The sequence below is a fragment of the Crinia signifera genome, chromosome 4 (genome assembly GCF_055691185.1).
Source record: "Crinia signifera chromosome 4, ASM5569118v1, whole genome shotgun sequence".
In the NCBI taxonomy this organism is placed as follows: domain Eukaryota; kingdom Metazoa; phylum Chordata; class Amphibia; order Anura; family Myobatrachidae; genus Crinia; species Crinia signifera.
The window spans coordinates 204,634,977-204,647,378 of NC_139220.1; the positions used below are offsets into that span (position 1 = coordinate 204,634,977).

At 43.0% G+C, this 12,402-nt stretch overlaps 1 protein-coding gene across 3 annotated transcripts in view; it reads right to left on the reverse strand.

The window, feature by feature from the left end:
• Positions 1-12,402, reverse strand: part of TLN2 (talin 2) — a 237,705-nt gene that overhangs the window by 87,432 nt on the left and 137,871 nt on the right. For all 3 annotated transcript variants that reach the window (XM_083183520.1, XM_083183519.1, XM_083183521.1), the window contains 3 exons: positions 10,984-11,118; positions 10,763-10,891; positions 9,548-9,650 (listed from right to left, as the gene is read on the reverse strand). In XM_083183520.1, the coding sequence (XP_083039646.1) occupies positions 9,548-9,650; positions 10,763-10,891; positions 10,984-11,118 (367 nt within the window). The remainder of the gene's footprint in view (positions 1-9,547; positions 9,651-10,762; positions 10,892-10,983; positions 11,119-12,402) is intronic.

The window sequence follows — 12,402 nt, forward strand, 5'->3', positions numbered from 1 at the left end:
TTTTGGGCTCATGGGCAGCACTATTAATGCCCTGTAGCACTTGTACTTGCATGCATGGTGCTGTTCTACAAAGCCCCATACTGGAGTGTCCTTCATGTATGTACCAATAGGGGTACACGGTAAGTATGGTCATGGGGTAGAGAATTCACAAATCAAGCGATAATCAACAACTGGTCATGCGTACCATTTGCATTGCTCAAGTGAATTACAGAAAATGGGTATGGATTGTAAACGTAATCCCTTCCCAGTTTGACTGACAGAAAGCCGGCGTTTAGGGGTGGTGACCTGCCATTTTCTTGGTGTGGTGAAAATGCAGGCGTGCCCAGACGTTTTTGAGGTGTATATGATGTCATCGATGACCACTTTGTGAGGAGGATCTGTGATGTCAGCGATGACCGACATGTATCAGTTGTAGATTACTGAAAGCCTCAGACCATTGGAATAAACCGCAAAATCTTTTCGTATGCGTATGGTTTTGCAAGTGGATTCCGATAAGCGATCCATTCGCAATTCTCTTGCAATTTTGCAAGGGGTGGTTACTCTGTCAGTCTGGGTGGTGGCTTAATCCTCGCAGTCAACTGTGAATGTTCACATTGTCAGTCAAGTCTGAATTAGGCACTATGCATGTACCTACAGCATGCAATGAACATGCAATGTCACTAATGTAGCATAGTAATTAAGGTAGGAAAAAAAAGTTGTTAGTCTATAGAGTGGGCTGCGGAAAACTAAGCAAATAGCTTAGTGGGCGCCCAAGATACATATAAATACCGCAAACATACTAATCAGATCACCCTCTCAACCTGTGTTTCTCTAAACATATGCAGCCTGGTTAGCCTATCTTTGTATTCTAGTATTTAATTAAAACAAAATATCACAGCATAGAGAATATGAGGAGTACACACACTAGTGCAGGTGCAAATCTCCTTCATCCAGAGTTAAAAATAGATTTTCATTATAGATCTCTTAACAGCTTAACGTAACTTTACATCTGCTTTTTAACAATATTTTTTATACATATGCACAGTATGTTCCAAATCTGTCTAGGATAAGCCATGGACGATTAATACTTTTTCCATTCAAGTGACCAATGTTAAAACAAATGAGAGATCACATACTGAAATCTTAAAATCGTGCTTAAATATGATCACCAAATAAGGTAATCTGAACTAGAAGTACAGTTATTAATTTCATTCAAATAGAGAGCGGTTTACACAATGGATACACTCAGTATGCACAGTAGTAACACCCACTGCTGAAAGCAGCATTAGGACAGATAAAAAAAGTAACAAAAAAGGAAATATAGGGATTATAAATAACTAGAAATTTCCCAGAGGAGTCTAGCACTTTCTCTAATTTCACCTTACCCACATTATGTCGCTATTACATTCTAATGGGATGATCAGTGACTTTTCCTTGCATTGGTTGTAAAGCATAGTGATCCACATGGCTACAAGCATTTTAAATAAGATATCTTGTGGCTACTTATATGGAACCACATGCAAATCACAATAAATGAACAAGTCCTGACACGTATCCGTGTCTTTTCTTCAACAAGTACAGTAGATCTTATTAACTGCTTTGGGCCTCATACATTTGTCAAAAAGGCAAGTATGCCTTAAAATTAACTGTTTTTGAACATACAATCCAAGAAACACATTGATGTACAGTTAAAAGGTATGTGGTCACTGGGTAGACACCTTGGTTGACACTTGCTGCATGTGTAAATACACTGTATTTGTACAACAGTCTTGCCCAGTAGTCAGGTTTCACCGAGTACTATAGCTTGATCTATTCATTCAATTGGGCAAACAATTGATAACACAGCTACCGATTGTTTAGCAACACAGTGCACAGTGACAAGCAGGAAACCGCACAGGGATAAGGTGTTTAGCTACACCACCTCTTTAATCAAATATTCTAACGATAAAAATGCAGACAACATAACTATATCAGGCGCACCACAGACATTTTGTTGTTCATTTTCGGTGTGTATCCTCAGGAACCCCCAATTAGATTGCACATTATTGAACTATTACAGCATTAATAACCTTTCATTACAAAATAATACATAGGCATATATTCAATGCCGTGGGCGAGCGGTGACTGCGAGCAGGACTTTTTGCTCGCAGTCACCGCTCACCCTGTCAGTATTCAACTGACCCCCCCTCATACGCAAATTCCCCCTCGCTCCGTTTTTTGAGCGAGGGGGAATTTGCGAATGTGCCTCCAAAAGCTGCGAGAGCCGAGGCTAATTACAGCGAGTTTGCTGCACTAGCCGCGGCTCTCGCAGTTTAGGGGAATCCTCGCCGTTCTGTGACTGCGAGGATTCCCCTGGAACGTTGCATAGTGCGAGCGGCCAGCGCGGGGGTTAAACTGCGAGGATCACTGGTTTTCTGTGATCCTCGCAGTTTAAACCCCTCGCCGGCCGCTCGCACCGGCATTGAATACATGCCATTGTGTATTCTTATCCCAGGAAATAGAAATACAATATGAAGGAAAGAGGAATAACCAGTTAAATGTGCACTGAGACACCATTCTAGATTTGTGCAGTTAGTACAACTATATAAATATATCCAGAAATTGACCACTTCAAATGTTTACAGGTATATTATGTGCATTAAAACCAAAGGTTTACCGAGTCAACCAGAATCAGCTCCCAAATGTGATTTGCAAACCAACATGAATCACCCCCTATGTCTGACTTTATAGAGCAGTTTTGTGTGAGATTTGTTAACTCTGCCCTCATTAACTCCTGGCCTCAACTGTCCCTTTATATACAATAAAGTGACAGAGGCTGATGGAGGGGGAAGGTGTAAAGGTTGTGTGTAGTAAGATTCAGGCTGCGCAGGAATTTAAATCAGTGAAGCTGGAGGGGGAGGGGGGGCGCTGACCATGTGCTGGACTAAGCCCACCGTGGGAGTGGCTTTTGTTAGCTTCTTTTCCACTGAAATTAGTTTTCGAGACCACTTTCTGATCTGCCCATTTAAGTCTTGCTACTGTACATTGCAGCGCAGAGGATGTGCAGAGCAACTAAAGTGGCAAAGTCTGGGGGCAGGAGCACAGCTTCAGTATGGAAATGGAGAAGCAGAGTCCACTCACATTCAGTAGAACGCACACTCTGAGAAACTGACGAGGCATTTTTTTTGCACCCCAAATGATGTGGTAGAAAAGCCTAAATACAGTATATGCACATTTTAATGTACCAAGATAAAACAAGCGGAATAAAAATAAAAATTAGTTGCTGCTGACCGGGATCCGTACCCCAGGTGTTTGGTTATTTATTAACATTTTCTTATATAGCGCAGCATATACCGTTGTGCTTTATAAAGGAGACAGGTGTTGTCATCTCATTCACACCTGATGCAGGAATCTAGATGCCTTATGTAATTAGGCAGCCGGTAAATGCCGATAGCGCTCAGAGCTACATTCTGGGTTTGTCACAATGTACACAAAATTATTATTATTATTTTTTTTTTAAAAGTGTATTTAATGTAAATGCTGCTGGGTGGTGGTCTGTTCCCTCGTGGCTGATAGTCTTTGTCTGCCACCATGTTGTACATTCATTTTGCTATATATATGCTCATTCAGCCCCACGGACTCGGTGGCCAAATTTATGGCAAGCTTAGCCCACTCTTACAGAGCTAAGCTCCCCCAACACATATAACGGGACATTTTCATGGCCCAACAACATAGCCAGGATGGCAGGCCAACAGGATAGATGAGCGTGGCTACATCTGTACCTGGACATTATAGGGTTATGCACACTCTATGAGACTATATTTGCATTTAATGATATTATATTAATATATAATATATATAATATTATATTAATATATAAAAATTTATATTTTAGAAATAAATGTTTAATTAAAAAAGTAAACAAAATTCTATAAATTCTGAATTTATCTTTTATCATATAAAATGTTCAAATTTTATATGGGCAGAGTAATCACCTTTATGTACTGTATATGTATACTATAATGCTATAGGTCAATGTGACATTAATCTAGCATCAGTATAAAAATATAACTTTTTTTCCTTTAGATCACTGTAACATGACTGAAGAACAAAATCAAACTACATGATTCTTTATTAGAACTCAAGAACAGAATGGGGAAAATTTACTAATTTTACTACTGGGACGTCTGCAGCAGGACAATTTTTAAGATACATTTTTACATATGGCCCACGAAGGATTTTTTCCCCATACAAACAGCCCATGGCACAAAAAAGGTTCCCCAACCCTGCTCTAGAAGGTAGTAGACAGGATCTGATTGGCTGCCAATTGCAACATCACATGTGAAGTAGAACAGAATACACATCTTAGTAAATTGTCACCAAAATGTAATATCCAGTGGCGTAGCTATAGCTCCGCAGCGGAGGGGGAGGGGAAGGGGAGGTGGTGTGCACCAAGGGGAGGGCGCCGAAAATGGTACTTGTTTCCTAGAACGGCCACAATCGTGAGTGATCGTGGCTCTTAATTAAGGGACACGATCCTCACGATGTGGCCGATTTTTTACAATTTTTTACTTTGATTGACAGAAATCGGGTCAATCGGTCGGTCGCGACCAATTAAAATCGGCCGCGATGCGACCGACCGATTGACCCGATTTTTCCATAGACTTCAATGTTAAAAAATCTTTTAACATTGAAATCGGTCGGTCTTGTGCCATTATAATGGCACAAGATGAGATGGACTTGATTAAGTCCATCTCACATAGGGAAAAATGATAAAAAAGGTGAAATGGGCCAATATGACCCATTTCACATTTTTTATGTGCCCGCCATGACCCCACGATAGACGTGAACCCGAAGCGTGGCGAGCGCAGCGAGCCCGCGAGGGGCGGCGGTGCGCGTCCTCCGACCTTTTCATTCCCCTACTATCCACTAGGGCGTGGAGTGAGAATATAATAGTGTGGCGAGCGCAGCGAGCCACCGAGCCCGAAGCGTGGCGAGCGCAGCGAGCCCCGCGAGGGGACGCGTATACCTGTGAAGTTAGACGCGTCCCCTCGCGGGGCTCGCTGCGCTCGCCACGCTTCGGGCTCGGTGGCTCGCTGCGCTCGCCACACTATTATATTCTCACTCCACGCCCTAGTGGATAGTAGGGGAATGAAAAGGTCGGAGGACGCGCACCGCCGCCCCTCGCGGGCTCGCTGCGCTCGCCACGCTTCGGGTTCACGTCTATCGTGGGGTCTAGCACACTTATTAACATTTGGGGGGCCAATTTAAACAAATCTGGTGAAAAAAAAAAAAAAATCGGGTGAAAAATCGGTCGATCGGATCGGTCGCATCGTATGCGACCAAATCGCATGCGATGCGATCGATCCGATTTTTTATCTTACGACCACAACGATCTAAATCGTTGTGGCCGTTCTAGGAAACAAGTACCCCGAAAATTTTGCGGCGGGGGGGAGCATAGTCGGTAGTTACGCCACTGGTCATATCATTTCTTTAGAAAAAATTACCTCAAGCAACATTACATCTAGCCTGCCATAACTCAATTTAGAAGAAGATGGTGACCTTGTATGAATATAAGTCAATATTTCTATTAAACAAGTTACACGTTCACTGCTGCTGTCCTTTATTTGACTTTATATACAGTTTCACTCCCTTAATTCGGGAAACGGTCATCTGTCAGACCACACTTAGGTCGACAGTCATTAGGTCGACCCCGGAAGGTCGACTGGGTTAAAGGTAACAGGGGTCAAGGTTGACATGACTTAAGGTTGACATGGGCCAAGGTCGACATTGGTTTAGGTAGACAGTCATTGGGTCGACATGAGTTTTCCACTGTTTTTTTGAGCTGACATGTGCCGACAGGCGGTATTTCATGCCCTATCATCCACTAGGGCGTGGTGGGAGAATAAAATAGTGTGCCGAGCGTAGCATGCCTGAAGCATGGCGAGTGAAGCGAGCAATGCGAGGGGCTGCGGTTCAACTCCAACTGTGTCCATGTCGACTGTGTCGACATTCGGGTAAGAAAACCAGTGAAAAACTCATGTCGACCTAATGACCGTCGACCTAAACCCATGTCAACCTTGGCCCATGTCGACCTTCACCCATGTTGACCTTTAACCCTGTCGACCTTGGGGCCAGTCGACCTTCCGGGGTCGACCTAATGACTTTAGACCTAAGTCTGGTCTGACAGATGTACCGATTCCCTTAATTCACACCTCCCTTTCCTCCTACTAAGTAATCTTTTTGCATCCCCAACTCCTTATTCTCCCTGTTACTAAATGTTTTTATTTGTTTCATGGTAGGAAATGTAAGATCCAGAGGTTAAAAGTGATCTGGAACTAGGCGGAACTGCATTCCGCCAGTTCCATTTTGGAGGCGGAACAGTTCCGCCTCCATCCGCTCACCTTGCCCCGCTCTCTGTCCTTTGCCTGCTCTGCTGAAACGAAAACAGCTGGGCAGAGCAGTAAACCTCGCCGCCGCACAGGCACCAGGAGCCCAACCGACCTCCACCCACCCCACCACCTACTCTCAGACCAATGTCCAGCTGCCGTTGAAGTGACCACTAGAGGCGTTGCTAGGAGGCACAGGGGGTGTAGACCGCACACTGACTACCTCTGCCAGCTTGGTGTTGGTTCAGCAGTTCCCCCTGCAGCTGGCTTTTGACGTTTTCCAAATGCGCCAACCAATCCGAGCTCACGGGCCGCGAGCTCAGATAGGCTCACATCCTTGAACCATCTTTCAAATGGCCCTGGGGTTATTTTGGAGTAGCAGTATCCCTAGATGCGCTCTCGTCAGTCCTCACAGAGGGAAGAAGCCAGCGGTGGCAGCCGCAGCAGAAAAAAAGCAGAAGTGGCTGAAGTGGCCAGTATTGACAGAGGCATTAGGCATTATGGGGGGCATTATTCATAAGGCATTATGGGGAAATCTGCATAATGCACTACAGGGTGTATTCTTCATTGGAACTAGGGGAGGCATTTTGCATATTGCACTAGAAGAGGCATTCTGTATATGGTAGTACTGAGTGAATTCTGCATTAGGCACTACGGGGGGCATTACGCATATGGCACTATGGGAGGCATTATGCATAAGCAGCATTAAAATTAAAATTGGGGTTTAGGAGAGCATGTAACCCTTGGTATCATGCATGAAACCCGTGGCAACGAGCAAGAAAACCCTAGCAGTGAGCATGTAGGTAAGTGGCTTTATGTGGCATAATATGTAGTTTCTTAAGCAGCGTGGCAAGTTCCGTTGCATTCCCAATTGTTCTATTTTGTAGGTAGATCAGAAAACTCTTTTCATACAGTGCACAGATGCTGTTCTGACTCACCAGCATGTCCTGGGAGGAGAAGCAGCAATGTTCATGCTACTTTTTCTCTGCCGGACTTTAATTGAAATGTACTAGTGGGACAGTAGTGTGTGGAGCACGCACTATTATCTAGTATGATCCTGTAATGTAAGGTATGTATTTATGACCTGGTGCTTCCAGTCAGTTGGAAAGAATAAACCAATGTGGAAATAATTAAGATAAGCTGCTAGTGGGGCCCCGTGAGGTACGTAACATGGGAAAGCAATGAGGTTCACAAATGAGCTGCCTATTTACAGAACCTTCTTTTCTGCCTGAAAATGTCTGCTACTGTGGTCAGGGATGGCAGGAGAGCTGTATTTTACATACAGTATGCCTACTATAGACAGGAAGCTGTAAATTATTTTCATATTATTGTATGTTCATGCATTTGTGATTAGACTTTGAAAATTTTTCATATATTTAATTTGTCAAACTCATGAGTGAAAAATACAATTGATCACCACAGTAAATACAAAACCCATCTGACTCGGTACTCTCTATCAGCTCGTGTGTACAGTATAGCACGCCAGGGATTCGGCTGCTCTTTTCCTTAAATGGACACTGGCTGCACAGTTTTATGATGTGAAAAAGGAAGCTTTATCTTATGAAATATTCCAGTTTCTCCTCAACTACAGTACATGTTATTCCTTGTCAAATAGTCCATTGTCTCAAGTTTTCTTTTCTGCTTGCTCTATGAATGTTATCTGGATCCGATAAGTATTTGATGATATCTTAGAGATATCTGCTCTTTATAAACCAATTATAAAACAACTTTTTTTCTGAGGAATTAAGGGGAAATACAGTATTTATTATTAGCCCTACTGCTTTCAGCGCACTGATTTTTAACTTCATCTGCCAACTTCTCTATGATTTTCCAAGCAGTAAGAAGAGGTAATCGTAGAAGCAAAGTGCAGAGCGAACATGCGTAGTGTTCCCGCTAGGCTGTTTTAGCGGGACGCTAAACCCTGCCCGATTTTTAAAGTTCCGTCTTTGTTTTTCTGTTTACTTCCGCCCACAGCGGAACGTCACTTCCGGTCTCGAATGGACGCTGGTTTACACGTGGAGGCTGGCGTCTTTCGTTTTCCCGCACTTTTTTTTTTGAGTTTTTTTTAGAGTTATATCTACATGTGAAAAGATATCCTTACTGGCCCTTTAATAAAACTGGTTTGCGGCAGAATGTGAAAGCCCATCATACAGTCACAAGTAAAATGGAGGACATAGAAGTCTGGAAAAAGTGCGGGAAAACGAAAGACGCCAGCCTCCACGTGTAAACCAGCGTCCATTCGAGACCAGAAGTGACGTTCCGCTGTGGGCGGAAGTAAACAGAAAAACAAAGACGGAACTTTGCGGTACAACTAAACCACCACCGCTTCTCACAGATAAAAGACTGGACTCTATTAACTGGATAAAATAGAAGGGGGACTGCTTTTAAGCACCAGGATGGGATGTTTTTAGATTTACATGTCACGGAGCGTGACTTCCGGTCACGGAAGTCCGAAACCGGAAGTTCACCTCTGGATAGGTATAAAAACGGCAGAGGAACAGAGCACTAGTCAGGAGCCTGAGGAAGAGACCTAAAGTCTCTAAACATGTTGTTCCTGACATAGTGCTTCAATCTCCAGAGAATCAGGTAAGTGAAAGACTAGAAGTCCGTACAGGCTCCAGGTCCGGACCCTTGGAAACCTGAGTGTTGACTCTAGAATTGACACTGCCTGTATCCTGGATCTTTTATTTCATTTATTGTATTTGCGAATAAAGAGTTTTTCCCATAAACCATTGGAAAAGATACCTTGATATATTTTGAACCATCTAGCACACCGTGAGTACGGGTACGCCCTCTTATCCTCAAAAAAGAAACCTTTATAAGTGAATTGCATATCCTTTCGAGTGAGTATGGGTACACAGATCGTCTATGAGCATTCATAGACCAGAAAGTGAATAGAAAAATTGATGTTCAATTATTGATACAGATTCACACATTGGTTTCCCTTGTATCCTTCCTTTTATATTCACGTTGGAGGATCCGAGGGAGCTTGTATCAGGAGGAGAAAAGACCTGAATACCATCTTTAAGGAGAGTATAATATCATCCTTTCTATAACTCCTATATTTATATAGAAAATCCGTGAGGGAAGCGCCTACTTCTGAGTTATAATTACTAATTTTTTTAGCATATTAAACATGATTACACGGCTACAGCTTTTTTTTTTGCAGGTAAATAAAACAAGACCATGGTAGTTCATACCTGTATAATGTTCATTCCCCTGAGCAGCACATGTGAGCAGCTGAGCCATAGAAGAGCCAACGGTCTTTGATGTGCTGCCGAGGTCTTGGGCGCACTTCTCCAACTGTAGACCCATTAAATGGAAGTGAAATCAGAAAAAGTTTTTGATGCAACAGTACTTTGACAAAAGCCTGCTACAAATTAAATCAAGACATAGACAAGACATTAGTTTTATTTTAGAACATGACCTTAGGGCACAAAGATGCATTACCTGGAAATGTTACCCTACTGCCAATACTCTGATTGGCCCAATGTCATTACCAATTTATTTTGTAAGCGTTTTGAATTGTTAGAACAATTTACTTTAAACCTCTTGCTTTCTATACAGCAAAATGCATCATTAATGTCTTTCAAAACACATGGGTGTATTCAATGATTGACAGCACAACAATTGTGCAAGTCCTCACACATGGACTGAGCCTCTGAAGAAAAAAAAAAAGATTGGGTTGCAAACAGTAAGAAAAAAAAACCTATTGATTCAATAGTTAACGCATAATCAGTGGGTTTTCATGCGTGACTCCTGATTTCTTGGCCCAGGAAAAAAGGTTATTCAATTACGCTTCAGGGATTTTTGCTGGAAATTACCGCCAGTTTCACCCTGCGGCTAATTAAAAGCCCCCCATACTCTTTTCGGGCCCAGGCTTTCCCTTCCTTACATTACTTGTTTTCTTGCTTCAATTCACAGCTATGAATTCTATAAAGCTATGCTGGGGCAATCAAGGTCATGACAAGTGGACGTCTGTCTGATCCCACAATGAAAGGTTTAATATACTATATCATTAACTAGACAAAAAGGGGGTATGCAATCCCCGCCGCTATTTCCGACGGGGGAAATAGCCGCGGACGCCTACTCAATGCTGTCTTCCCCGACAGCATTGAAGAGGCAGATTGACCGAACGGGCCCGACTTTAAAGGCTGTCGGGCCCGTTTTGTCGTCAACGGCCATTAATTGCTGCGGTCACGGACGAATCTCAACAATCCATGGCCGTTTACGTGGACATGCCCCCTTTTCACTGATCACCAAGTGGGACATTCATCCCGCCTGGCAATATGCTGTCGAGTAAAATGAAAACGGACCAGGGTCACGGCTGTCGGGACGGATGAACAGTCAGGCCCGGGATAGCATATCCCTCAAAATCATTTTGTACAGTTGGTTGTTGGTGGGTTTATTATTACCGTCTCCCCAGGAAGTGGTTTCAATTGCCTGTCTGTAGCTGCCATTTTTGCATCCTGCAACTCGTTCTTTAGAGTTTGGACAGCATTCAGGGCTGAATCAATTTCCATAGGTCCACAGGCTTCATGGGCCTACATAAGAACAAAAAAAAAAGAAAGAAAAAAAATCTTAACTGCGATCACACTTTATTTGTGCACATGACTGACCACAAAGAAATGCTCACCTTCTGTGCAGCTGTACGCAGCTCAGCCAAACTGGTGGCAAGGTTCTTGGCACACTGGCCTAATTGCATCGCAGCTGCCTGATCAGTTACAGTGGGAACAGCAGCCTTGGCAAAAGAAACCATCTTACTTCCAGGCTATATAAACCGAAAGTTGTAATGAAAAGAAGGGAATAGGTTTTTTATAATGCATGGTACGTAATACAACAGGGTTCAAATGAAACGTTATAAGGTGACAGAATAAAGCAGACATTCAATAAAACTTATCCACTAATTACCGTAAAACAGAAGATTTAATTATAATGAGTGACATTAGAGATCCCTGCAAAGGTGGACTTTTTTTTTTTTTAAACAAAACTATGGGCCTTATTCTGGTTCACTCACAAAGGCAAATTCCTTCTCAAATGGACAAAACCATGTGCATTGCAGGTGGGGCAGATGTAACTTGTGCAGAGAGAGTTAGATTTGGGTGGGGTTTTTCTTCAAAGTGAGATCTATATTGCAATGTAGAAATAAAGCAGCCAGTATTTTCCCTGCACAGAAACAAAATAACTCACCCAAATATAATTCTCTCTGCACACGTTACATTTGCCCCACCTGCAGTGCACACGGTTTTGTCCATTTGAGAAGGAATTTGCCTCTGCGAGTGAACCAGAATGGCCCAATATGCAAAGATTATTTTGTAAAGATTGTAGTAATGAACAAAGCTGCCATTACTGAAAAACTTCCACGCATCAGAATCAGGTCACACAGCAGGTTGCCACTGAAACTTTGAACATTAAAGAATATGCTATTTACAGTTTTCTTTTTTATATTTTCACTTATAACACACATAGGGTTCGATCCTATTAACCCCAAAGGGTGCAGATGATTTGCCGAGTGCAAATCATCACGACACCGCGCTCACTTTACAGTGGGCCGAATTCGCCGAAAAGTGCTTGCACCTCCATAGGTGTGCGAGCAAATTTCAGTGAATTCGGCCCTGCAAAGGGTGCAAATTAGGGTTCATTTGGGTGCTGTTTTCAGCATGAAAACGACACCCGAACAGCAACCCTTCGGGGTTAATAGGATCGACCCCATAGAAGTAATCAATTAAACAAAATAAAACTTCAAGCACAGTTATCTGGTGTTACAGGCCAGGACATCATCTGATTACGGAGAGATCCACTCAGCCCACAAAACAAACTCTTTGATATGCTGAGGCACCACAATGCACATGATATTGAAAGCATGCAGCCCATACAATTTGCAGACCAGTCGGTACTTGTGTAATATCACGGCGCCTGGCTACGCTACGTTTTCAGTGTAAACTAAGCTACATTGTCAGTGTAGCCCAACGGCTATCTAGCGTAGTCAGCGTAACGCACCTGCCAACGGCTGCCTAGCATAGTCAGCGTAGCGCCCCTGCCAGCTCTCCCCAGG